This window comes from Loxodonta africana, chromosome 1 (assembly GCF_030014295.1).
Source record: "Loxodonta africana isolate mLoxAfr1 chromosome 1, mLoxAfr1.hap2, whole genome shotgun sequence".
NCBI classification, from domain to species: domain Eukaryota; kingdom Metazoa; phylum Chordata; class Mammalia; order Proboscidea; family Elephantidae; genus Loxodonta; species Loxodonta africana.
In genome coordinates this window covers 101,465,716-101,493,594 of record NC_087342.1, presented here as the reverse complement: position 1 = coordinate 101,493,594, position 27,879 = coordinate 101,465,716, and the positions used below count along the sequence as shown (strand labels likewise).

The window sequence follows — 27,879 nt, the reverse complement described above, 5'->3', positions numbered from 1 at the left end:
AGACAGGGATTGGATTGGACTATAAGATAATGATACTGGTGAAGAGTGAGCTTCTTGGCTCAAGTAGACGCATGAGACTATGTGGGCAACTCCTGCCTGGAGGCAAGATGAGAAGGAAGAGGGGGACAGAAGCTGGTTGAATGGTCATGGGGAATACAGGGTGGCGAGGAGAAGTGTGCTGTCTCATTAGGGGGAGAGCAACTAGGAGTACATAGCAAGGTGTATATTAACTTTTTGTATGAGAGACTGACTTGATTTGTAAACTTTCACTTAAAGCACAATAAATTAATTTTTTTCTTTTTTAAAAAAAAGGGACCAGCAGCAAAAGAAGGAGAGTGACCATGACCCCCACCCTCTTACAGTAGGGAGCTTTGGTCTGCAAACAAACAGCAGCCTGAAAGTAATTCATCAAACGAAAGTTCAAGAGTTCGATTTTATGCCTGAAGAAAGAAAAATGATCCTGGTTTCTTAGTGACCATGGGCCACAAAGGAAGCTAAAGACATAGTGGCAGGGGACCCTCTCCCACAGGTCGGGGAGCAGGGCCAGTGGACCCAGTCTGTCCGCACGCAGCAGATGGCACAGCCCCACCAGGCAACACTTTGTACGCAGCCCACTTATCAGGCCTCCTTGTCAGGCAAACACACAGGCTGGGGCCCAGCCACCTTCCCAACCAAAGCAAACAGTCCCTCTCCCCTGCCCTGGGCTCCCTTTGCTCCTAATTTAGCGGTGCTGTCGTGGGTTTCTTCAGGAGTGCTCATTAGCGTGGATTTGTGACTATCAGCCTGGGAGCAAGAGCCCAAAGAGGGTGATTTAACAGAAGCCTCGCCCGGCTTTTAGACTTCACCAAGGGCTGGGACGAATCTACTTGATTTAGGATTTGTGAAAAAGCCTTCGAATGTTTAAATCCCTGCCAGGGGCACATGTGGACAGGTATATATCCCCCTTAAGGGGCGTTAGTCATTCATGGTGTCAAATTTGCTGCTTCCAACAGCCAAGGACGTTTTTTAAATCTGATAAAATGAGGTTAACCCCTTTCTCCGGTGTTTTTGTTGTTGTTGTTTTGTTTTTCGATCTTCCTTAGTCCCTGACTTTGAAAGCATTTCCATCTGGAAAGGAGCCTTAAGGTGACCCTTGTGTCCATCTTCTTTAGTTGGTACCAATAAAAAATGCTTCGAAGCCTCCACCCTCCCCAGCCCTACCATCTTCATTCCTAGAAACCCTTCAGCTCTCGCCTTTGTTTAGGAACCTTCCAGCGGAATGGAAAGAGCACCCAACAGGGAGGGAAGAGACATAAATTCAAAAGCCATCTCTGCCGCCTCCTCAGCCCCGGGCAAGCCACCTCCCTCTCAGAGTCGGTCAAGTGCAGATCCCACCCCTTGCCCTGGGCTGTAAGACTCCCAAGTACCTGTAAACTGCCAACACCAGTGTGTCATCAGCAGGGAAGCTGGCCTCCTTGGTGAGAAGTGGTCCAACCCCATGAGATGTAAGGAGTATCTGCAGCAGTGCCCTCCCTGATGGGAGCCTACAGTAACCAAAATCCCAACACAGACTAGCGGCTCCATCACTTAAATGGGACTCATATAGAAAAGAATGCTCCAAAAATGGGGCCTTTGACTTTTGTGTTGAAGTCTGTGCACGTGAGGAACTGTATCTTGGAACTGCGTGCTCTGAGCCTCGTTCTGCAGCATTTCTTCCCAGCCCCCCTCCCCTAGTCATCACCGAATGCAAGTGTCTGGGGGATTAGTGACAATACGACTGTGGGAGCTGGCTCAGACTCCAGGCCCCTTCCCACAGGCGGCATGCACTACCCCTGGCCCAGGCTGCTTGTAAACGGTGCAGGGAAAACAACAGACCCGTGACTTGATCAGCAGCCACACACCTGGTGGTCCCAAGGACCTCCTTTCACCAGTCTGTAGGTTGGTGTCTTAGTCATCTAGTGCTGCTGTAACAGAAATACCACAAGGGATGACTTTAACAAAGAGAAGTTTATTCTCTCACAGTCCATTAGGCTAAAAGTCCAGATTCAGGCACCAGCTCCAGGGTAAGGCTTTCTTTCTTGGTCAGCTCTGGAGGGAGGTCCTTATCATCAGTCTTCCCTTGGTCTGGGAGCATCTCAGCGCAGGAACCTCAGGTCCAAAGGACTCGTTCTGCTCCCAGCGCTGCTTTCTTGGTGGTGTGAAGTTCCCAACTCTCTACTTGCTTCCCTTTCCTTTTCTCTCTTGAGAGACAAAAGGTGGTACAGGCCACACCCCAGGGAAACGCCCTCTACATTGGATCAGGAACGTGGCCTGAGCAAGGGTGTTACATCCCATCCTGATCCTTTTTAACCACAGGCAGAGATTATGATTTATAATACATAGGAAAATCACACAGTGGAGAACAACCACACATGGCCTAATCAAGTTAATAAACACATTTTGGCGGGGAGACATAATTGAATCCATGACATTCCACCCCCTGGCCCCTAAAAAAATCACATCCTTGTAACATGTAAAACATATTCACCCCATCATATCATAGCAAAAGTCTTAACTCCAAGTCCAAAATCCAAAATTTCCTCTCCATCCGTGAATTCTAGAGTACAAGTTATCTACTTCCAAAGGTACAATGGTGGAACAGGCCAAACCAGTGCATTTCATCCCTGGCTGTGCAGCAGAATCCACTGGGCCCCGCCCCGGAGGTTTAAGTGCTCTGGGGTGTGGCTTGGGCATCAGGATTTTTTTTGTTTTAATTGTGCTTTAAGTGAAAGTTTACAAATCAAGTCAGTCTCTCATACAAAAATTTTTATACACCTTGCTATGTACTCCTGGAAACCCTGGTGGTGTAGTGGTTAAGTGCTACAGCTGCTAACCAAAAGGTCGGCAATTCAAATCCACCAGGCGCTTCTTGGAAACTGTGGGGCAGTTCTACTCTGTCCTGTGGGGTTGCTATGGGTGGGAATCGACTCGATGGCAAAGGGTTTGGTTTTTTTGGTTTTATATACTCCTAGTTGCTTTCCCCCTAATGAGACAGCACACTCCTTCCCTCCACTCTCTATTTTTATGTCCATTCAGTCAGCTTCTGACCCCCTGCCTTCTCATCTCCCCTCCAGACAGGAGCTGCCCACATAGTCTCATGTGCCAACTTGATCCAAGAAGCTCACTACTCATCGGTATCATTCTCTACCCCATAGTCTAGTCCAATCCCTGTCTGAATAGTAGGTTTTGGGAATGGTTCCTCTCTTGGGCTAACAAAAGGTCTGGGGACCATGACCTACAGGTCCTTCTAGTCTCAGTCAGACACTAAGCCTGGTCTTTTTATGAGAATTTGAGGTCTGCATCCCACTGCTTTCCTGCTCCATCAGGGGTTCTCTGTCAGGGCAGTCATCAGTTGTAGCTGGGCACCATCTAGTTCTTCTGGTCTCAGGCTGATGCAGTCTCTGGTTTATGTGGCCCTTTCTGTCTCTTGGGCTCATAATTACTTTGTGTCTTTGGTGTTCTTCATTCTCCTTTGCTCCAGGTGGGTTGAGACCAATTGATGTATCTTAGATGGCCACTTGCTGGTGCTTAAGACACCAGATGCCACTCTCCTAAGTGGGATGCATAATGTTTTCTTAATAGATTTTATTATGCCAATTGACTTAGATGTGTCCTGAAACCATGGTCCCCAAGCCTCTGCCTCTGCTACACTGGCCTTCAAAGTGTTCAGTTTATTCAGGAAACTTCTTTGCTTTTGGTTTAGTCCAGTTGTGCTGACCTCCTCTGTATTGTGTGTTGTCTTTCCCTTCACCTAAAATAGTTCTTGTCTACTATCTAATTAGTGAATACCCCTCTCCCTTCCCCCCACCACTCTCGTAAACATCAAAGAATTTTTTTTTCTCTGTTTAAACTTTCTCAAGTTCTTATAATAGTGGTCTCATACAATATTTGTCCTTTTGCAACTAACTGATTTCACTCAGCATAATGCCTTCCAGATTCCTCCATGTTATGAAATGTTTCATAGATTCATCATTGTTCTCTATTGATGCATAGTATTCCACTGTGTGAATATAAAAAAATACCCTAATTTATTTATCCATTCATCCATTGATGGGCACTTTGGTTGCTTCCATCTTTTTGCTATTGTAAACAGTGCTGCATTGAACATGGGTGTGCATATATCTATTCGTGTAAAGGTTCTATTTCTCTAGGATATATTCCAAGGAGTGGGATTGCTGGGTCATATGGTAGTTCTATTTCTAGCTTTTTAAGGCAGCACTAAATCGATTTCCAAAGTGGTTGCATTGTACCATTTTACATTCCCACCAGCAGTGTATAAGTGTTCCAGTCTCTCCACAACCTCGCCAACATTTATTGTTTTGTGTTCTTTGGATTAATGCCAGCCTTGTTGGAGTGAGATGGAATCTCATTATAGTTTTGATCTGCATGGCTCTAATGACTAATGATCGTGAGCATTTCCTCATGTATCTGTTAGCTACCTGAAAGTCTTCCTTAGTGAAGTGCCTGTTTGTATCCTTTGCCCATTTTTTAATAAGGTTATTTGTAGTTGAGTTTTTGCAGTATCATGTAGATTTTAGAGATCAGACACTGATCGGAAATGTCATATCTAAAAACTTTTTCCCAGTCTGTAGGTAGACTTTTTACTCTTTTGGTGAAGCCTTTGGATGAGCACAGGTGTTTGATTTTTAGGAGCTCCCAGTTATCTAGTTTCTCTTCTGCATTGTTAGTAATGTTTTGTATATTGTTTATGCCATGTATTAGGGCTCCTAGCATTGTCCCTATTTTTTCTTCCATAAGCTTTATCATTTTAGATTTTATATTTAGGTCTTTGATCCATTTTGAGTTAGTTTTTGTGCGTGGTGTGAGGTATTGGTCTCATTTCATTTTTTTCCAGATGGATATCCAGTTAGGCCAGCACCATTTGTTAAAAAGACTGTCTTTTCCCCATTTAGCTGACTTTGGGCCTTTGTCAAATATCAGCTGCTCCTATGTGGATGGATTTATGTCTGGATTCTCAATTCTGTTCCATTGGTCTATGTGTCTGTTGTTGTACCAGTACCAGGCTGTTTTGACTACTGTGGTGGTACAATAGGTTCTAAAATCAGGTAGTGTGAGGCCTCCCACTTTGTTCTTCTTTTTCAGTAATTCCTTATTTATCCGGGGCCTCTTTCCCTCCCATATGAAGTTGCTGATTTGTTTCTCCATCTCATTAAAAAATGTCGTTGGAATTTGGATCGGAATTGCATTGTATCTATAGATCGCTTTTGGTACAATAGACATTTTTACAATGTTAAGTCTTCCTATCCATGAGCAAGGTATGTTTTTCCACTTATGTACATCTCTTTTGGTTTCTTGCAGTAGTGTCCTGTAATTTTCTTTGTATAGGTCTTTTATGTCTCTGGTAAGATTTATTCCAAAGTATTTTATCTTCTTGGGGGCCACTGTAAATGGTATTGATTTGGTGATTTCCTCTTCGATGTTCTTTTTGTTGGTGTAGAGGAATCCAACTGATTTTTGTATGTTTATCTTATATCCTAATACTCTGCTGAATTTTTCTATTAGTTTCAGTAGTTTTCTTGAGCATTCTTTAGGGTTTTTTGTGTATAAGGTCATGTCCTCTGGAAATAGAGATACTTTTAGATCTTCGTTACCAACCTGGAGGGCATCAGGATTTCTAAAGTCTCCCCAGGGGTTTCCAACTGGTCCAGAGTGACTGGAACACATCACCTTCATAAGCTCCGCTGTGCTTTGTGTCCTTCCTTCCTGTCTGGGATGCAGTTAGGACATGCCAGAATGTCTGATAAATAAGGGCCATCTCTTTAATTAAACAGCCCGGCCAGCCTGGGGTCGTGCGTACAGTCCGCAGGTCCTGTCTGAAGGTCTTGTCTGAAGGACCAAAGTCTCATAGCCTTGAATTGTTTAAGACCTCTTCCTCCTCTTCCTCCTTGCTACCTCAAATTTATCACTGAGAATTGCCAATTCCTCCTCGGCAGTGTCAGTCTAGACCAGGCCCACGCTCTCCCCCCACTGCCAGGTCCTGTGGCCACACTCAGATGGCCGCAGTGGCCTCCTCACCAGTTCCCTGACCGTCCTCACCCTTCAATGTCTCTGACTGCTGTAATTAATTTTAAATATTGTGCTCATTACTCTACCCAAGAAGCTTCAGAAATTCCCTTTTGCTTTTATTATACGGGCCAAACTTCAAGCAAACTATCTTGCATGTCATTCATACCAATTCTCTCTCACACTTTAATGTGTACACAGGTCATCCAGGGTTTTATGAAAATGCAGATTCTGATCCAGAAGTCTGGAGTGGGGCCCAGGACTCTGCATTTCTTAACAAGCTCCCAGGGGATACCAATGCTGTTGGTCCATGCACTGCACTTTGAGAAGCAAGGAGCTATGCTACCTTGCCTATTCCAAGTATTCATCCATTCCAGCTAGTTGGAAATAAGGAGTGTGAGGTCCAGAGAGCTGACATGATTTGCCCAAAATCACATCACAAGTCAGGAGAAGTTCTAGTTAGAACTTAGGGGCCCTGGTTTTTAATTCAGAGAATCCTTTTCCATGCCCAGCCATGGCAGGTGACAGAGTGGGGGCCGTGTGGTCAGGAGGAGCCATCCTGGAATAGAATTAATATCTGGGGCAAAAGCCAGGAGAGAGTCCCTCAGAGGGCTAAGTAGGAGTGTCAGTGAAAACCGTGGGGCTTGAAAAACAGCCTTGGTCCAGCCTCAGGGAAATGAAAGTTTTGCAAAGAGCAAAGAAGGTATTTTCTTTCTGAGCCTGGGGAGCAAATGCCCAGGAGGTAGGGCCCTGAGAGAGGCACTACCTGAGACCCAGTGGAGGGTGGTCCGTGGCCTTGTCCCCCAGCCCTTGAATCCTTTGAGAAGGCAGTGCCCCTGTGCACAGCCTGAGTAGACTATCCTTGTCTCCTTTCAGGTCTGGGAAACAAATGAATCTCCATTGAGAGCCCAGCCATGCATTGTGGCAGCCAGAACAGAGTACAGATGAAGGCTCTTCGCTTGCTTGTCCTGCTTCAGAAGAGAAACCTGGGCACCTGGGAGCAACTAGTGACTTCTGTTCGGATGGGGAAGGGGGCTGTGTTCTTTAAGCATGGTGTCCTGGAGGCCATCAGTGAGTGGACCAGGGCTGATGGTGACATTCTTGCTGTGGTTGCTGGAGCCGCTGGCAGGGCTGGGCGATACCAGGGTGCTAGGGATAAGAAAAGGGGTTCGGCTCACCACTGTCCTCAACTAAGTGAAAAAAAATTGGGTGCAGTGTGAAATGGTTACATCATAACGTAGTGGTAGGGGGCATTCACACTGCTGGAATGGGGGGGCGGGTAATAATCGGTTATCTTTAGCTATTTACCAGCCCTTTTCCACACCCCACCCCCTGGTTTAGAAGCCCAGGAATGGCTAAGGTAGGCCAGGCAGGAAGTCCAAGCCAAAGACAAGAAAGTGAAATCTTGGTGGAGCATCTTGATGGCTAGTCACAATCTCCCAGACCAAACCCTCCACCATTACCCTCGTGGCCTGATGACCCATAGGCAGCTCTAAATCAGCCGAGTCTCCCGGGCGCTACCCACCCTGCAGGGCCAAGGAGCATCACTGCACCAGGGAAGAGTAGATGGCTCCCGTGGAGTGTCATCTCTAAACAAAGCTCAAGAGTGGGCAGCATGGGCTCCTAGTGTCTCATAACCTCCCCTCAGCCACTTGGGATTCTGTGGGATTTGGGCTGAAATTCCCAGCTCTCACAGAGAATACACAGCTATTTCAGGGGGCTGGCTTCGGGAGCCCTCTCAACACTCTGGGTGCAGATATATATATCCAGTGGAGGGTGGGCTAACCCATGGGGAGGCCCTCAGAGAACTGCCACCCAGCTTGGGGTGGGGGGAGCAGCAGGGCTCCAGCCCATCTGCAGCCAGCTAGGGTGGGGAGCGCAGGGCAGGAGCAGGCTGGACCTGAAAACAAAGCTAACTGAATAAAAGTGCTTGTCCACGGCTTCTCTTATCTCTCTGCTCTACAAATACAGGACCTCGTGATTCTGGAGAGGGAGCAGAGAGATGATACAGCATAATCGGCTTACTCCGCGCCCCCCCACCCCCGCCCCGCTTTCAGGACTGGGTAAAAGGATCATGTGGAAGATAAAATCGTTACATTTCAGAGCTAGACAGGCCCATAGAGCTCCTCTACTCCACACCGCTGGTTTATATAATTAGAAAACTGGAGCAAAGGGGAGGACCTGGCTTGCTGTTAAACAGCTAGTGACAAATGTACCCTCCTTAGACAGGCTTTCCCTGACTGCTCCATCTAGAGTAAGCCCCTAGTTATTCTGTAGCCCTTTAAAACAGTTGTCATTGAGTCGATCCCGACTCATGGTGACCCCATGGGTGTCAGAAAAGAACTGTGCTCCACTGGGTTTTCAGTGGCTGATATTTCAAAAGCAGATCACCAGGCCTTTCTTCTGAGGCACTTGGGTGGACTGGAACCTCCAACCTCTTGGTTAGCAGCTGAGCACATTAAATGTTTGCACCACCCGGGGAACCTGTGTCCCGTTACCCTGTTGCGTTTTCATCATCACTACCTAGCACATCTTCTTTCTTTACTTGCCTTTTGTTATGATCTATAACGCCCCCACACATAAGACTATAAGCTCCAAGGCAACCAGGACCTGTCTGTCTTGTTCATCACTGTGTCCCCAGCACAGAGTCCGGGCTCAATAAGTATTTCTTCAATTAATAAGTGGCAGAGCCAGGACCCAGACCTCTTGCTTCTTAGACTGGTGTTATTCCTACTACTTCACTCTGGCTCTGTGACTGTGGCCTATTTAGGCAGGTTCAGTCTGTCTGGTTTGCTCCTATAGCCCCAGCATCAGGACCTCCCAGTTCTATATGGCACATACTAAGTCCCCAGCAAAATCTAGAACTGGGGGAAGACCAAACAGAGCACTTGCAGCCTGATTCCGGAAGCCTCCCCAAGAGTCCATGGGGCACATGTATAAATACGCACGCACACATACATCAGCATCAGGGTTCCTGGAACACCTTAGTGCCCTGGGCTTTCTCATGCCAGTTAGAGTCTATTGACTTTAGACCTCCTGCAGAGAAGTTATCTCCTGGATCCAAAGGCCTTATTGACAGAGTTGTGTGATGTGGACCCAAGCAGGGTGTGAATCAGCCTCCTAGAGCAATACTAAGGGAGAAGAGGAAATGAAGAAGAGAGAAAAACAGACAGCTGGAGAATCTTGGGCCACTGGTGTTTGGCTAAGCAGGTCATATGCAAAGTGCCTGCAGCAACTGGCAAGGGAGCCTTCCGCTCCAAGCATCCTCTCCCAGTGGAAGCTGGGCCTTTAGTATGGACACTTGCTTGGCTACAGGGCATCTGCCCCAAAGTTCATTGACCTCTACAAATGAGAGAAATGGGTGAAATGTTTTGAAAAGACTTTCCAGCAATCCACCTGGATTTAGTGTAGCCATAAAGGTACCTGAGTTCACACCAGGCCAAAATGTGGAATTTTCCAAAATGTTCTTTGGGAAGCAGCCTGGCCAGTGACTCCAGCCCAGTCATTACTGGAATTCAACTGGCTCTACCAGTCCCTTGACAGGAAGTATGAGGGAGGGGAGGGTGGAATGTGGCTTGCTCAGATCTTACAAAAAGGAATTTTTAGAAAGCAGATAAACTGCCAAAGATTGAATAACTAGTCTTAATTCTTCACCGCCGTGTACTTGGGTTGAATAAACCAATAAATAAATAAATAACCTGTTGCTGTCAAGTCAATTCCAACTCATAGCTACCCTATAGAACATAGTAGAACTGCCCCATAGGGTTGCCAAGGAGCAGCTGATGGATTCGAACTGCCAAACTTTTGGTTGGCAGCCTGAACTCTTAACCATTGTGCCACCAGGGCCCCCAAAATTCACGTCCATCAGGAAACTCAGAATGTGATCTTATTGAAAATAGGGTCTTCGCAGACGTAATTCACTAAGATGAGGTCGTACTGAATTTGGATGGGACCTACATCCAGTATGACTGGTGTCCTTATAAAAAGAGAAGTGGACACGTAGACACACACAAAGGTAAGACAGCCATATGAAGACAAAGGCAGAAATTGGAGTGATGCAGCTACAAGTCAAAGGATGCCAAGGTTTGCTGGCAACCAACCATCAGAAGCCAGGAGGAGGAAATGAAGGGTTCTCTCCTAGAGCTTTCAGAGGGAATGTGGCCCTGTCAACACCTTTATTTCTTATTTCAAGTCTTCAGAACTCTGAGAGACTAAATTTCAATTTTTTAAGCCACTCATTTTGTGGTAACTTGTTACAACATCCATAGGAAACTCATACAGCCTGTAATAGAATTATACATCCAAAGACTTGCTATGGCCTCATGGGGACAGACTAGACTTCCTTACCCCTTAAATTTGGGATTGGCCCTGTGACTTGCTTTGGCCAATGGGATGTTAGCGGAGGCTTGAACCATGTTTGTGTAGCTGGGCCTGTCTCTTGCACTCCAGTGATCCGCCTTGAGAAGAACATAAACCCTGGGTAGCTGCTGCCCCTTCAGCCTACGTACCAGAATACACAGAGAGCAGACTTAAACCCAACCTGCAGACTGGAGCCAAGCCCACAGACTGGAAGCCCAGAACAGAGCTTTCCAGCCAATCCCAGCCCAGATCAGCTGAACCCTGGCTGATCCAAAGATCCACTGTCATGAGAATAAATGCTTATCATCATAAACCACTGACATAAATTTGGAGCTGTTTGTTAAAAAAAAAAAAAAAAAATTTTTTTTTCTTTTTTTGTTTGTTACACACCATTAATTGCTGCAATAGATGACTGATGCCAAAACTGAAATCCAGAGAGGGTACATGACTAGATCTAGAATGTCTTAGTCCAGAGTTCATTCTGTCTCTCCATGCTGCCTGTTGAAAGGCATTTGAAAGTACGCTGTGTAAGAAAAATGCAAATGGGACTGCCACTTGCAGCCATGATGGAGTGATGGGGACTAGACTTAGCTTCCTGCTTTAAACAACTGAAAACCAGACAAAATGTCTAAACCAATGGTTTTCAGACATTGGATAACAGTCAGTGAAGGACATTGATCCCCAAGAGAAGAGAAACAAACAAAATGAGCCTTATGATTGCCTCCCGTTTACTGCCTGCAGAATTTTCAGGTTCTGGCGCCAGGCGAGAGATGGACCCAGATGGAGCCTAGTGATCTTCCTGAGCTGAGGAGATAGAGCTGGGGGTCCAGGGAGGCCAAGGTGGCTAAAATTTGCAGGGCAGTGTACCTGAGAGGAGAGAGCTGCAGAGAGAGAACTCTGGAGGTCTAAAGACGGTTACCCGTTGAGTCTTGGCTAACTACTGATTAATGCATGTATGAGGAAATTACCCAAGTCTGGGGAACAAATCACCAGAAAGCAGATAGAACAATTTCCAGAGATAACACGGTGCTGGGAATAGTTCATGTTCTCAAAAGCCAAAGTGGCTAAGCTTCCTGACACAAATGGCATTGGATAGAGAATTCAGAAGGGCATTGACTCAGAAGTGATCACATTATCTCTGGACCCACCTAACAAAACTTACAAAGAAGCCTCAAACTAATCAAAAAGTTTCCAAGTAACTTCACTGAGTCCCAGAACAAAGTCAAAAAAAAATATTTAAAGGAATACAAAAAGAGTAAAATCCAGCACCCAGCAATGTAGAATTTATAATGTCTGGCATCCAATAAAAAATTATCAGGCATGCAAAGAAGCAGGAAAATAGGGCTCATAATGAGGAGAAAAATCAATCAATGTTAAATAAAAACAGACCCAAGAATAACACAAATGATCAAATTAGTAGACAAAGACATTTTTAAAACTACATTGGGTGTGTGTTCAAAATGTAGGCAGAAAGATGTCCATTGTGCTGCCTCAGATGTAAACATGACTTGTCCATCTGGTCATTCTTTTACTAGGATAAGCCATCCACTGTGCTAAGTTCTGAGGAGTCAAAGGACTGAGACAGACAAGATGCAAGCCCTCTTGAAACTTATGTTCTAATTAGGGAGACAGAGAGACAGACAATAAACAAGATAATCTGAGCTAAGAAGGAATTAGAGGCTGGGATAGTACAGGCCTGGGCTCACTATCAAGGTGAGTAAGAGTATAAGAGTACAGGCGGGGTGGAGAGAGGAAGGTTTAGGACTAAGATGCCAGGTTTTGTGTTCACTGATGTGAGGAGGAATGAGACTGGGTGGTTGAACAGAAACATGGCACATGGCAAATAGGGGATTTGGGCCATGTGAGAACATGGAGGGGAGAGAATGTTCCATGGCATGTGTCCAATAGCTGCCAAGGTTTTAGGCAGAGAAGGTGTAGAAAGATTGGCTGTGAATGCTGAAAGTTGAACGTAAGTTCTCTCAGATATGGATGCTTCTCTCAAGGCAAGGGATAAGGCAGCCACCCTTTTCAGGGTTAACTGCTTTATTTTGGGCTCCCATGGCACAGTGCCAGCCAGCAGGGCTATGCAGGTTTTACACACACTGAGCAGGAACTCAGAGCAAAGAGCAAGCAGAAAGCCGGTATTCCTCACTTCCTTGTCTCAAGAAGGCAGTCCTTCCCCAGGCCTGCCCTATTCCCCGTCTGGCCCCACGTGTGAGATACCGTTGGCACTCTCTCTGCTCTTAAATATCTTTTGGGTTTGCCTTTTCCATCACTGTCCTTCGACAGGGCAAGCAAGTCCTCTGCCCTAGGCTCCAAGCCTCAGGGGGGCCTGCACTTTGAGGAAGCTTGCTGGCAGTTATCAAAGGTCCTCTCAGTGCTGGGACAGACATGGTCAACAGTGCCATCCATACTGGGCACCTCTAGCCTAGACCAGGCCCCATATGAGCTTTGGTTTCCTTTTTCCCCTTCAAAGCATTCTCCTACTCATGCATGGTGTTAGCTAGATGTCCCAAGGTGCTCCAGGACTCATGTCTATTGTTCTGGGGCCTCTTGTTCAGTCCCTGGTTCTAGAAGGGCAGCCTGATGAGCAGATCATTCCCAGTGGCTGATGCAGCATTTCTTTCATGGTCTTGCTCGATATTAGGCCCCCAGGATGGTACAAACATACTGATTTAAAATGACTCTTTTTGTTGGACATAAGACGAAGAATCTTCGCATGCACTGATCGAACAATGACCACATATGTAAGTACTTCTCCACTCCTCCATTAGTAAATCTCCATCTGTAAATCACTATACCTCACATGGGCTCATAAATCTAGTACTATATTCTTTAATCAAGTTATTTATATAGGTACCAAAGGAAAAAAAAAACAAACCCATTGCCATCAAGTTGAGTCCGACTTATAGCGACCCTGCAGGACAGAGTAGAACTGCCCCAAAGTGTTTCCAAGGAGCAGCTGGTAGATTCAAACTGCCCATCTTTTGTTTCACAACCATGTAGATAGGGGTATGCAAAACATATTTTTCCCAAGGTACCACACACCCAGGAGCAAGTGTGGCCTTTTCTCTAATCTTAGTTCTTTGGTTCATTTTCTATCCCAGGTCCTGGGGAGGCTCTGCTCCTCCCTGAGGCCAAGATGAAGGCTCCTTGGTCCACAACCTCATCTACATCCTAGCAAGTATTTCTCCAGGCCTCTTGGTGCTTTAGCTCCAATACCTGTAGCAGCTCTGGGTTTTTTATGTAATCTGAAGAGGTACAGAGATGAAGGGGGGCCTCTGTAATATGTGGTGTCCAGAAGATCCCATAACAGTCCCTTCACCTTTTTCAATGTTAGTGGCCAGAAAGAAAGAGGGCCGTGGTCACCCCACTTCTGTCATGCTTCCTAGGGCATTTGCCTGATGTGCCAGAACATGTGGCCCAACCCCTCCACTAAGGGTCACAGATGAGCTATTTCCCTACAAGAGTTACAAACTGCAATGACCCAGAAAACGGGTCAACTAGGAATCTCTTAGATACTGTCAGTTCCCTGCCCCTATCCCCAGTCCACCCTGGAGGTCATGTGTAGCTTTGGTGGACAGTCTCCATACATGCCAACAGCTGCCTATCTCAAGCACCTGCATCTCTCTGTCAGAAGGTTCTCTTTGATCACAGGAGCACTCTCAGCCCATGTGCAGAACAGGCCAGCCGTGCAGGAGTTAACTTTCCCTGGAGCAGTCCTCAACTTATGAGGGACAGGAGTTGGTAGATAAATACCCCAGCATCCCAGCCCCTCGTAGGACAACACTAAGGCATGTTCCGCATAGTCTCCAGGAGGTTCCCAGCAGGATTGAGTCTCAGTTGCCCCTAGCAGTCACCTACTCAACAATGCACCCTATATTGGTTGCCTTCCCTTCCCTATCTGCCTTCTCTACTCTCCTACCATTGCCTCTTGGGGTCACTTCCCAGAAAAAGTACTCACACCCAAATTTTCTCTCAGGGTCTGCTCTGAAGGAAGTCAAATGTAGGCAAGACCATCCATTCCAAAAGCATGGGTGTGGGGCTCTTGTAATCAAGCTCTCTGGGCTGGTAAAAAATAAGAGCTACCTCCCCACCTTCAACCAGAGCTGCCCCTGTCTCAACAGTATTACATATTGGGGCTCAGGGAAAGATTTTATATGAAAAAGGAATTCTGCTGGCTAAAAAAATTAATTCTGCACAAGATCAATAACCAATGTGTTTGTTAGTGTGTGTGTGTGTGTGTGTGTGTGTGTGTGTGTGTGTGTTTTGAGCCTTTCCCTTGAAAGCTTTTTCCATCCTTTCTGCTGGTGACAGAGTCCAGCTGGACCTCCTCTGAGGTCCTACGCTCTGGCCACAAGGGCAGACAAAGACCCGTACAAACCTGCACCAACCCCTGCCTCCACACAGGATGCTCTCTTACACTTTCCACTGTGGAGAGATCTCCAGGAGCCCAAGGAACCACATCCAGAATTTGTCACTCAAGCCCTTGGTGCCGTGTATTAGGTGAGCTCACTTAGGATGGCCAGACCTGAAACCAGGACTCCTCTCCACTTGCCCTTTCCCCTATAGGGGATACACCTGGGGCAGGTGGGCCTTATCTTCTTCCCTTGGCTCCAGTTTGGGAAGTGCCCTTTTTCATTTGTGCGGATATGTGTCTATTGAGTGAATCCATTGGTGAATACCTATGTTGGATGGTGGAGTGGGCGACCTGTACTTTCCTTATCTGAGGGTCATTCAGATGGAAAGAGGCCCGTGCTCAGCTGCTGTGTTTACTCTACATTCTCTGCCCATTGTACATGAGATTGATCTGGGGGGTTTTGTTTTTCTTCTTTTTCCTCCAATCTCCTGATTAGTTCAGCCTCAGAAAGTTCCTTATCACCCCCGGATGTCAGGCCAGCTCTGCCATCAGGCCTGGCCATGTTAGAGTCTCCATTAATTGATTTTTCCTTCCCTTCTTGGGAAGCACGAACTGGCTCTGCCCATTAACAGCAATAATTCCCTGAAAGAGATTATAAATCATGCCTGGTGTCTGTCTATCCCTCACAGAAGGGCGGTGCCCATGTGGGGAGGTGTCAGGAAGGCAGATGGAACGTTTGATGGGCCGTGGGGGCAGTCCCTGCAGTCCTGCAGGTTGTCGCCTAAACTTGACCAAGTGCCGACCTCAGGAGAACACAGTCAACTAGAAAGAATATCTGGAACAATTCTCAGCACACAGAGGGCATTCAATGAGTGTGCATTGAATGAGTAAAGGAAGGAAGGAAGGGAGGGAGGGAGAAAGGGCCTTCCTCTATGGTGCAGAGTGCTTTCAGACCCTTGAGTAGACCACCCCCCAAGTTCTGCCACGGTGTTAATTTTCTTTGGCTTTTGTAGTCTAGGGGATGTTTTGTGACATCAGGCTCTCTCTTTTCCCTCAAGACAAATCTACCTCCCAGTAAGCTGTTGTCTAGGGAAACTCTGGGATCATGTGAGGTGGGGCTTGTATGGGATGGTTTCAGCAGATTCCCTGCGTTGGCCTCAGAAGAGCCCAGAACCAGAATTCCAGAGCAGTTGTGCTGCCATCCTCCCGCCCCCAGGCAGGGTCATGTCTAACCCACCTAACAGATGAGATGCTGCAGAGGAGGCACCTCAGCCTTCCCTCAGCACCGGGTACGTGTCAGGAGGTCCTTCTTAACTTACAGTCTACACATCCCTCCCTTCACCTCAACTCAGTGTTTTGGTGTTTTGTTGTTGTTGATTGTATTTGTTTTAATTTTGGTCTTAGAGCAGATGAAAAACACTATGTCACTACCACCGTCTCATTCACATACTTGAAAATAGTAAAATTCTCCCCCTTGCTTTTAGTCTCTGCAGCGTTTCTCTCTCTCCTTTTCTTATTATAGGAACAATCATTGCTTGTCCTGGACATGCCAGCTACAGTATCTGCCATGCCATAACCTCTTCCAACTGATATCTGTGCATGTGATATCTCTACCCCCTTGGTGTTGGCAGAGCAGCTCAGAGTGGCACTTCACCTAAGTATAGCCTGTCCTCAATCCACCAGACACCTGTGAAGTGGCCAATGTGAAAAGATACACTCGGACACTCAGCCTTTTCATAGAGTATTTGAACTGAGAATTGCAAAGAGAAAGAAGCACAGGGCAATGTGAGCTGAAGCTGACCAGATGCCAGGAGGGTGTCATCTGAGGTAGAGAAACGGAGAACACAGCAGAGGGAGGGAGTGGCCAGCTGGGGCAAGTGGAGAGGGAGCCACAGCTGAGGAGAGTGGCCAGGCCACATTAATGATGAGAGTTAGGAGTGAAGCACCGGGCTTGGTTGTTCCGGAACCCTGGCTTTTACTAGGTTCCTACAACAAATTATCTCAGTTACTTGAGATAACCAGAGTGTGTTCTCATTCCTTCCAATTCGAATAAACCTCAAACTATTTTAAAAAAAGGAAAAAGAAAAAGAAAACCAGTCATGTAATCATTGGGAAGTAACAGAACACCAAACAGTGACTTTAAAAAATAGAGCTGTTTCTAGCATTTTTAAAAAATTCTAAGAGATAGGTCTGTGCAGGAATTTGTTGGGCTTGTTGGCGATTCTCTTGACCATCCCCTCATCTTTCGGTTATGGACACAAGATGGCTGTGGAGGTCCAGTCATGCTATGCATTCAGGCAGAAAAAGAGGAAGAGGTGGGGCCAACCGCATCTGAACTCTTTATCAGGGTAGAGCAGCTCTCCCCAAAACCCTGTGGCTGACTTTGGCCTAGGTCTAATTGGCTGAACTAGGTCACGTGACCATCACCAACTGCAAGGGAGCCTGGGAAAGTGGGCGTAGGGACCACCGTCAATCCCCTGATCCCCTTACCAGTCCTCTGCCCCTCTCCCCAGGCTTTGGTGTGCTTTTGTTTCCAATGGCCCGGCCAGCACCTGTGCTCCTCAGTGAACTGTCCTCAGCCTACTGGAGCCACTTTTCCTGCAGGTACAGAGAGCTAGAAATGCCTGCATACTGTCTAGCGTGGGACAGGAAAGCCCAGCCCCCCTTACCTCCAGTGGGGACTAACTGGGTGTACTTTATCTTCCAGAGCTCCCCAGGAACCAGGCTGTGGGTGGGGCGGTGGCACCTTCTTTGGCCACTTCCCATACCTGTCCTGCTTGCCCCACTACTTTATTGGCTGTCACTTACTCTATTGCTTATACACAAACCCCCCTCTTATGGGCTGCTTCTGGGGAACCTGGCCCAAGACAGAAGGGAGCAGGAATATCGTGACAGATTTATACCAGTCCCGCTCCATTGCCTGGGGCTGACAGGTACAAAATTGGGGATCTGTTAGGAAAGAGGGAAAGGATATTGGGAAGTCACCTAGGAAGATCTGCCCACGTGTACACCAGTGTTCATTGCAGCACTAGTCATAATATCGAAAAAGTGGAAACAGCCCGAGTGTCCACCAACAGATGAATGGATAAACAAAATGTGGCACATGACACAATGGACATTATTCGGCCATAAAGAGAAATGAAGTTTTGATACATGCTATGACATGGATCCTTAGAAACCCTGTGGGGCAGTTCTACACTGTCCTATAGGGTCGCTATGAGTTGCAATCGACTCAGTGGCAGGGGGTTTGGTTTGATTTGGTTTGGTTTATGACACAGATGAACCTTGAAAACATTATGTTCAGTGAAACAAGTCAGACATAGAAGGACAAATATTGCATGATCCCACTTATATGAAATATCTAGAATAGGCAAACCCATCAAGACAAAAGAAGATTAATGGTCTTTGGGTTGGATCAGAAGATCAGCCTCCCCCCATGCCCCATCCTCATTCTCTCAGGACAAAAAACCAAAGTGGAGAAATCTCAGTCTACAAACATAGCCTTTGCTGTATCTTGAGGTCCTTCCAGAGGTTGCTGGGATCTTGGTTCTGGTCTCTGGACCCCAGGAGCCTCTCCCAGGTGCCCAAAGCACAGCAATCGGCCCTCCTAGGAGTCCTTCTCTCCTGAGAGGGAACAAAGGGTGAAAACATCCCAGACAAATCCCACCTCACATGGTCCCAGGTTTTCCCTAGACAGCTTGTCTTGAGGAAGGGGGTAAAAGGGAGTTACAGCTCATTACAAGAAAAATCAGAAAACACAAGCTGAGAAATCGGAACCCTCACACACTGCTGGTGGGAACGGGGAATGGTGCAGTCACTTTAGAAAACAGTCTGGCTGTTCCTCAAAAAGTTAAACAGAGAGTTACCATACGGCCCAGCAATTCCACTCCTAGGTGTATACTCAAGAGAAGGGAAAACAGACATCCACACAAAAACTTGTACCTGAATGTTTGTTACAGCATGATTCATAACAGTGGAAACAACCCAAATGTCTATCAGCTAATGAATGGATGAACAAGATGTGGTCTATCAATACGACAGAACACCATTCAGTCATAAAAAGGAATGAAGTACGGAGACATGCTACAACATGGATGAACCTTGAAAACATTATGCCGAGTGAAAGAAGCCAGGCATAAGAGGCACACATTGCATGATTCCGTGTATACGAACTGTCCAGAACAGATAAATCCATAGAGACAGAAAGAAGCTTAGTGGTTGCCAGGGCTTGAGAATAGGAGGGGCGCTGGGGAGATTGGAAGGTGATAACTAAAGGGTGTGGTGTTTCTTTTAGAGGTGAGGAAAGTGTCCTAAAATTGATTGTGGTGATTGATGGTTGCACAGCTCTATGAAAATACTAAAAACCAATGAATTGAATGCTTTCAACGGGTGAGTTTTATGGTATGTGAATTATATCTCAATAAAGCTGTCACACACAAACACAGAGAAACAAAGAACAGAAAACAAGGAAAGCACTCTCAATTCCACCCACCCAGAAAGAGCCACTGTTAACACCCTGGGGCCAGGATATACTTTTAGCTTCTGTTTTTATTCACATATGTATCTCACCAACATATTCTCCTCTGAAGGGAAGGATTTCAAGCAGAGTACATTATCAGCAAAAGTTGTGAAGCAAATGCACCCAATTTTTTGGGAGCATCAGCTCTGAAGCTGTTCCTGTGTGAGACAGTCATTTGTCTATTTGCCTTCCCCTGATTTGTTACCCCGTGTACTCATCCTCAGGTTCCCCCAGTAGGCAGATCCATTCTCCCAGCCCCATTGTGTATCCCAGGCAACTGAGTACAGGTTTATTCACACCCATTCAGATTTCTCCTCAGCTCCTAAGCTTGGGGGCTTGACTCCTTCAGGGGTGAGAAGCTGGAGGCTGCTGAGGGAGCCCACTGAGGCCTGGGCAGAGGGGACAGGCATATCAGATTTGGCCCGGAAACACTCAACCAATGTGGAGGCAGTGAGTGAGCCACGATGATCTCAGGAGCACCCGGTAGGTCTCTTTGAGGGTCGCTGCTACTGGCTTGCTGTTATCCATGGGAAAAAAAAAAAAAAAGGCTGTGGTGGGGGGTGGCAGGCCTGTTTGCTCTCGTGACACTTAGTGCAGGCCAGCTGAGCCGCACTGTTCAAACAGACTCCCAGCCTCCAGACACCTGTCCGAGGAGGGCGAGGAGAGTGGACCTAGGCTGGGTCCCTGGCCGCTTACTCCTGCCTGCTGCCCTACTCTCCTCCCACAGCCAGCCCCAGGGCCCTGGCCCAGTCCCAGCCACACCATGCCTGGCTCTGGGCTCTGCAGCTGCTGGGGTGGCCGGGTGCTGCCCCTGCTCCTGGCCTATGTCTGCTATCTGCTGCTCGGCGCCACCGTCTTCCAGCTGCTAGAGAGGCAGGCAGAGGCTCAGTCCAGGGACAAGTTTCAGATTGAGAAGCTGCGCTTCCTGGAGAACTATACCTGCCTGGACCAGTGGGCCCTGGAGCAGTTTGTGCAGGTGAAGGGGAGCAATGTGGGCATGGGATGGAGACATGTGGGGAGCGGGCAGAATGGGGGTTCTTGTGGTGGCCCAGAGGTACAAGGGGGCCGGTGCCCTGTTGGAGGCAGAAAGGAAACAGAGAATCAGGTGGGACTTAGTCCTGGATTCTGGCCCCAGGACTGCTGTGTGACCTTGGACAAGTCACTTAACCTCTCTGGACTCAAATTTCATCATCTATAAGGTGAAAAGAACAATCCTATCTGTACTGCAGACACGCGACGCAGATATAAAAGCACTCCCTGAACTGTCACTTGCTGCATAAACATGCATTGTGTGTCAGTGTTATCAACCCTGTCAAATGTCCTTCTCCCTCACTTCCACGCTCCCCTACCCCAACTCCAGAGCAGCAGCTCCTTCTGCCCTCTCTCCCCAGCCCTAGTCCATGTGCTGAGCGCTGTGAGGGCTGTGGTTGGGAGACACAGATACATGTCAGGAGCAGCCACCACTCTGACCTTCCCTGGCACATCCATTGGAGTTGGGCTTGCTGGGCACAGACCACAGTGCCAGAGTTCTGCCAGTACCACACCGATGGGGTGCTCTCTCTGGTGACAGAGCAAGTCACACCCTGCCCGGCTGCTTCTGCTTCCCTGCACAGACCCTGGGTCCCCAGCTCTGAGGCCTTCTTGGCTCAGTACCCATTCTATCAGAAACAAGGCAAGACTCGAGTGTTGCCCTTTGCCAGGTAAATTTAGCATAAGTGCCAGGGGAAGGATACAGCCTAGAGCAATGGTCTTAAAATGCAGCCCCAGGCCAACAGCATAAGCACCACCTGAGAGCTTACTAGAAATGCAAATTCTACAGCTGCACCCTGACCTACTGAATCAGAACCTCTAGGTGAGGTCCAGCACCCATCGTTTTAACAAACCCAAACCCTCCAAGGGATGCTGATGCCCCTCAAGACGGTGAACAGCTGGCCTAGAAGGTGAAGTGAGCTGGGTGGTCAGAGAGAACATTCTGGAGCTGTAAGAGATGTGCCCAAGCTCTTTTCTTCCATGAAACGAGGGCTGTGGCCTCAAGCTTCACTTCCTTGCTCTCCAGCTGACCATGATAGTTAGGTTAGGCCTCAGCACCCAGATAAGAACTAAGAAAAGTACACGAGCCTCAGAAAGCCCCAGCCAGAAGAGAGAAGTGGTGGAGGCCCTGAAACCTCCAGCTCCTGCAGCCCCCAGTTAGAGGTGAAACCCAAGAGCCGGAGGGTGTGGGATCTGACTGACTCTAATCTGAGGAGGGAGGGAGGCAGCAGGCTTGACTGCAGCACGGAGCATGGTGGTCCACTGACGAACACCACACACCCCACCCCTTCTGGTGAAGCCAGGATGTCCTTTCCCTGAGAGTCTTCAGCCTCAGAGAGACCCTTATTTGCCAGAGAAAATCTAGCCAAGAGCAGAAGAATGCTGGCATAAGATTATGAGAACACACATTACTGTTAAGATCACGAGTTAAAAAAAAAAAAAAGGCTATCAACATTAAAAATTGACTTTGGCCAGTCTCACAGAACTAGTAAGTATGACTTTTTTTTCGCTGGCTGTGGGTTCTTAAAGAAAGCAGCACCCAGCTGCCCCTACTCACCCACCTACACCCTCAGTCTCCTCACAGACATCAAGGCCCCATCAAGGATCTGAGGGGTGGAGATCTCAGGTTTGCCTTGGAGGGTATCCCAGGATTAGGACAAGTGCTTCTCCCAAAGGGCCAGGGTCTCCAGAGAGCAGGCATGCTGGGAAATGTTTGGCTGTCACCTCTAGGAGGGTGTGGGAAAGACAGGGAGGCCAAAGTCCACATCTTAAGAGGTCAGCTGCTGCCAAAGTGAGGAGAAGCAGACAGTCTGTGTCAGGGAGCCAAGCCTGGCACACACGGCCACCCTCACCCTGGGCGAGTACAAGCCCCAGCCAGTGGGGAAATGGTTCCCACAGGAACTAGAGGAGGGGGCTTCCCCTCCCCCAGTGCCTCCCAGCTGGCTTTGGGGCCCCACCAGGTGGCAAGATTGTGCTGCTGCTCTAGGATAATTCACAGCTAAAGGGGAGGGGTTTATAAGGAGGGGCAGGCAGGGTGTGGACTCTACCCATTCTCAAAGAAGGCTGGACCCTGGGACGCACACACCCAGCACAGATGGAACACACACACAAGCGCACACAACATGAACACACATGCAACATACAGGACCCATACACACAGCACATGCATACAACACACCCACACATACACTCCCCCATCCCACCCTCCCCACACACGGGAGGTTGGTCCTGGCCTCTCTGATGGAATTTCTCCTGTTGGCAGTCAGGCCAGGGCTCACTAGAGGGCAGCAAAGAGCAGGCTGCCAGCTCACCTGGAAGCTCAGGGAACCCTGGGTTCTCTGTCTCCCACCATCAAGCGAGTGGGAGGCTTCTCTGTAGTCCCCAAGCCCCGGGAACATTCAACCTAAAGTCTCCCCATTTTCTAACAACCCATGTGCATCTCGCCCTCATGACCATCTGCAGCCTCTGCCCTGGAGCACTCCTTTATCTTCCTCCTACTCACCCCCTCAGGCCCACTTCCCTTCCACCAGCCCACACTTACAACCCACGTCTCCATCAGCCCCGGCCAGCAGAACAGACGTGGGCTTGGAGTCCAAGGACCTGGGGCAAGCCTTTAGCCTCTCTGAGCCTTAGTCTCCTTCTGTGAGGAATTAGAATGATCCTATCTAAGAGTATTACTAAATGAGATGACATGAAAGCACTGCTCCCAGGGCTTGGCCAACAGTTGGTTCTCGGTAACTGTCAGCTCTCTTTTCCTCCCCATCCCGTGGCATCCCCCCACACACAGGTCATCATGGAAGCCTGGGTGAAGGGCGTGAACCCCAAAGGCAACTCCACCAACCCCAGTAACTGGGACTTCGGCAGCAGTTTCTTCTTCGCAGGCACGGTTGTCACGACCATAGGTAAAGGGCTAGGGTAGAGAAGGACTTCCCTAAAGCCACTGTCTTAGTTTCGGTTCCCCAAAAACAGATGCTGAGGCAAAGAGTTGGTTTATCTGGAAGGAGATTCCAGGAATCACAGGTAAGGGTGTGGGACAGGAAAGCCAATAAAGTTTGCATTAATGAGCAGGTTACTGGTTTGGGCAACTGGGCTCACTGCTGGGGCCTCTCTGAGAGGCTAGCAGAGCCCATCCTCAGAACCGTCCCACTGAGGGGCAAGAGAGCGGGGGTATTTATCTACCAACTCCTGCCCTCGTCGGCTGGGGGGTGATCCCGGGTGTATGAAATCTCCAGCATTTGGGAGCTGCCCCCACAGACCAAGCACGCCCTCCTGTGGCCAGAAAAATCTCTCAGGTAGAGAGATGCAGTGACTTGGGTGGGACATGGTCTGAGTGCTCAGGAACTGTCCACCGAAGCTGCAGGTGCTATCCCAGGTGTCAGGGCACTGAAGGCATCTGCTACACCCCTCAGCTCCAAGAAAACTCTCAGACCCCACCAAAGCAGATCTCCCCCAAACCATTCAATTAAACCCAAGTCCTCGCACCTTCCTTGAGCTCAGTTGACCTGCCAGGCAAAGGGATGAGGTGGAAGTGGGGATACAAACTTTGAACAGACCCAGGCTCAGACTTCAAGGAGCCTGTAATCTAATGAGGACAAGATAAGCATACCAAAAACAATAAGGTATGGCAAAGTAGATAGTTAAATAGGAAAGACACAAAGCACTATGAAGAACCACACCCAGTGGGGAGGAGGAGGGTAGCAGCCAGGAAGGGCTTCATGGAGGAAGTGTTATTGAGATGGGCCTTCAAAGGTGCATGGGAGTCTTATAACTAGAGCTCATTCTAGCAGAGTGTGGGAAGAGTGTTCATGGGAATAGGGAAGTGCTCCCTCATCTTCCCAGAGGTGATGGAAGACCAGCTTCTGCAAGCGTTTGGGTTGGGGGATAGCTCTGAACTCTCCCTTCCCACATTTGCACATTCCTCCTCCCCCTATAGGATATGGGAACCTGGCACCCAGCACAGAGGCAGGCCAGATCTTCTGTGTCTTCTATGCCCTGGTGGGCATCCCGCTCAACGTGGTCTTCCTCAACCACCTGGGCACAGGACTACGCGCCCACCTGGCCACCCTTGAGCGGTGGGAGGATCAGCCCAGGCGCTCCCAGGTAGGGCTCCTCCCGCCCTACAGCCCTGCTGTGACAGAATCTGCAGGTTCAGTTCTCCTGAAGCAGACACTAGGACAGGTTATTATGGATAAGCACCTATGGAAAAGTAGGGGCAGACGTGGGATTGGGCGGAGGAAAAAGCTGAACTGCTATGCTGGCCGGACAAAGACTTGGCCAGTCCCACAAGGAGCTCTGCAGCATGTGCACACCATCAGAGTTGTCCCACGGTGGGCTGAAATTGCCAAGGCTTTATCCTCTGCCTCAGTCAGACACCTACTGTAGGCCTCCGAGGAAGGGCATGCCCTTGGGTGAGGGGGTTCTCTGCAGCTGAAGCCTTGGAGGGGCAGACAGCTGGCCAACGTGCCAACAGCCTTTCCTGTGGTTGTAAACAAGCTCCAGACCACCCAGGATGCCTCCAGTGTAACCTCCCTTGGCCAACCCTTTGCTAGGCCAGAGGTGTGCCAGGAGGGGCAAGGTGCAAAGGAGTCTGGGACAGTTCAGTGACAGTCCTCCATCCCAAACTGAGCCCCCAGGGGGCCTGTACAAGCATGATCTTCATGACATAATCTCTCTGCCGAAATCTTTCCCTGGCCAAAAGAAGATCACACAAATGTAGATACAACATCCCACCCCAAAGGTCTGCAAAGCAGAAAAGGGACCTAGCTATAGCCCAGCCTCACTCCCAAGTTTGCCCCAGGCCCCCCGACCCAATTCTGGAGGCTTCCATGTGAATTCAGAAAGTACGTCTTCCCTCCCAGATCCTGCAGCTCCTGGGCCTGGCTCTGTTCCTGACCCTGGGAACGCTGGTCATTCTCATCTTCCCGCCCATGGCCTTCAGCCACGTGGAAGGCTGGAGCTTTGGAGAGGGCTTTTATTTTGCCTTCATCACTCTCAGCACCATCGGCTTCGGGGACTATGTCGTTGGTGAGAACGAGGCAGTCACATGTCTCAGGTTGGGGGGCCCGCTAGGATTTGGTAGATGGAGAGATGTGGTCTCAGCTTGGAATAACTGATGAGGATCAGATAAGCCCGTTGCTGTCAACTCCAGCTCATGGCAACCCCATGTGTGTTGGCGTAGAATTGTGCTCCCTGGGATTTCCAACAGCTGGTTTTTCAGAAGTGAATCACCAGACCTAGTTATACAGAGGAGACAACTCATTTCTGAGGCTGCTTAGATCCTCAGCAACATCCTCAGAGGTCGCTGGTCTGGGACCCATAGTCATTTCTCCCGTTGTTCCCCAGTACCTGCAGGGAGGAAGGAGAGTCCATCCTGGCTGGTGGGGGCCCATATGGAGCCTGGGGGTAGCTGTGCCCTCAGACCCCTGGCATTTATCTCATCTCCCTTCACTGCCAGGCACGGACCCCAGCAAGCACTACATCGCAGTGTACCGGAGCCTAGCGGCCATCTGGATACTCCTGGGCCTCTCCTGGCTTGCCCTGATCCTCTCTCTAGGCCCCCTGCTTCTGCACAGGTGCTCCCAGCTCTGGCTGTTCAGCAGGGGCCTCAACCTCAAGGAAGGGGGTGCCCCTGGGACTGATGGGCTCCCCAGACTTCAGAAGATCCCCATCTCTGCCTGAGACACCCCAACTGGCCCCACAGCCTCTCCCAGCTTCCCCAAGCCCACCCCATCTGCCCTCTGGAATTCCTGCTCTACCTTCTCCTCTCCCAACCTACTCACTTCCTGGGGGTTCTCTGGAGATGGGCATGTCCAAGGTAATAACGGATAGGCAATGTAGAGACAGGATCAAAGACAGCTGTGTGTGGAACGAAAAATGCACCCTTGTCCTGGAGGCCCTGCCCATTTTGCCTCAAAAGTGACCTAGGAATATTGAATCCAGACATGGGTCATTGTGGCCAAATCTCCAACGCCAGCCCATCACACTTTATACAGGACAGAAAACCAAGGGTGACTTCATTTTTGTCTCACTTAATACATGCACAGCATGCATGTGTCAAGCCCAGCTACTTGTACCAGGCTCTGGGGATACCACACTGAAAGCTCCTGCCTTCAATGTGCCTTTAGTAGAGGGGAAGGGCTGGACAAGCAGAGAGGCAACCCCAACACAGTACCCAAAATTCTATGATGCGGGCAGATCCAGGGTACCGTGGGAGCCTATGAGAGTGACTATCCGGGAGGATCCAGGAGAGGAGGGGGCTGGGCAGGGACTTTGGAACAATCTTAGTGCAAGTAGGCTAGCCACCCTCAGAAGCTCTCAGCCTGAGGGGTAGGCAAGCTACCTCTTGAAGCTCACCAACTCCCTTGCCTGGAGGCAAGAACTGTGCAGCAACAAGGCTTAGGACATCTCAGGTGTGCCATCTGCTTTCCTGGACGTGCTCCCCCACTCTACAAGGTACCCCTTGACCTCAACACCTCCTCTGGACTCCTGTCTTCTTAAAACCCTTTCCAAATAACCCCTGGGAAGCCAGAAAACCAGCAGATCCCAGGAACCTCCCAGGAAATGAGCCACATGGCATCCTGGCCTCGCTTGGGAATGCTACCTCCAGCCTCGGCCTTTCTCCCACCAGATTGCAACATCTCTGGCCAGAAGGACAAGAGAGAGTTAGACCATCCCAAGGCCCAATCTCTTCAAGGACTGGAAACCTCAGCCCCTACCCTCTCTCCCTACCCCCAGCAGCAAGGTAGGTCCTCACCATAAGTGGCCAGGGGACCTCTGAATAGGACTGAGGCAAGGCCGTGGAGCAGAGGAGCCTCCAGGAGGGAGGTTCAGATGAACAATCTACAGCAGCAAAAGGGATCAAGGTTATCCCCATGACTTCCTGACCTCAAAGAGTGGCCTGCAGACTGAGAGAGCCTGTGGGCTCTACACAGCACTGGACTCTCCCCAACTCTGGGTGGAGGAGGGAGTTAGGGCACTCCTCAGCAAGAAGGGAATGGACAAACAGTAGTCAGGGCTCCTCTTGCCTCCAAGTGAGGGACAGCTGGGACCCTTCTTTTTTGAGTAGACAAAGTCAAACACCTTGTGAGAGACCCTGGAGGACTTAACAGGCAGTCCTTCGAGATAGTTCCAGGGTCTAAGGATGTAGTCAGAGGACCTAAGACAATAAATTTGACTTCTACTTTCTCTTCCCTCTGAGTGCTGTTTCCAGGAGTCTCTCCCACTGTCGACAGAAGGAAATGCTAGGGGCTCTGGGCCCCTTCCCTCTCAGGCCTGCGGTCACCCAGCAGCCCTCCCCTTTTCCCTGATCTAGGTCGAGGGCTGGCGGGGAGGAGGGACGGGGGTGGGAACACTCCACACACATTTGAGGCGGAGCCAGATGCTGACAGCTCAAGGCCTCTTTTGTCCCTGGGATTGGATCCCTGTACAGGGTGGGGCAGGGCTGTCCCATTCCCCAGCTCCCCTCTTCACCCGCGGAAAACTGAACACAGGCAGGTGTTTGTCAGAGAAGGGACCAGACGGGCTACTGGACCTTCTTCCCACCTTGTCCTTGGCTTCCGGCATCAGCTCC

General features: G+C 49.0%; 1 protein-coding gene across 1 annotated transcript; it reads left to right on the top strand.

Annotated features, from left to right (window-relative positions):
- The first annotated feature begins 20,043 nt into the window (after positions 1-20,043).
- KCNK16 (potassium two pore domain channel subfamily K member 16) lies at positions 20,044-26,145 on the top strand. Its single transcript, XM_003403933.3, has 5 exons — positions 20,044-20,256; positions 23,098-23,212; positions 24,244-24,410; positions 25,169-25,334; positions 25,765-26,145. The coding sequence occupies exons 1-5, from the start codon at positions 20,044-20,046 to the stop codon at positions 25,986-25,988; spliced, it is 885 nt and encodes a 294-aa protein (XP_003403981.1). The 3' UTR covers positions 25,989-26,145.
- The last annotated feature ends 1,734 nt before the right edge of the window (positions 26,146-27,879 follow it).

What these genes read in the sequence shown, in the direction of transcription:
- KCNK16 (XM_003403933.3), top strand. Translation starts at nt 20,044, where the DNA reads ATGCCTGGCTCTGGGCTCTGCAGCTGCTGGGGTGGCCGGGTGCTGCCC. An exon ending in CACGGTTGTCACGACCATAG is followed by an intron (nt 23,213 to 24,243) that starts GTAAAGGGCTAG and finishes CTCCCCCTATAG; the next exon opens with GATATGGGAACCTGGCACCC. An exon ending in ATCAGCCCAGGCGCTCCCAG is followed by an intron (nt 24,411 to 25,168) that starts GTAGGGCTCCTC and finishes CTTCCCTCCCAG; the next exon opens with ATCCTGCAGCTCCTGGGCCT.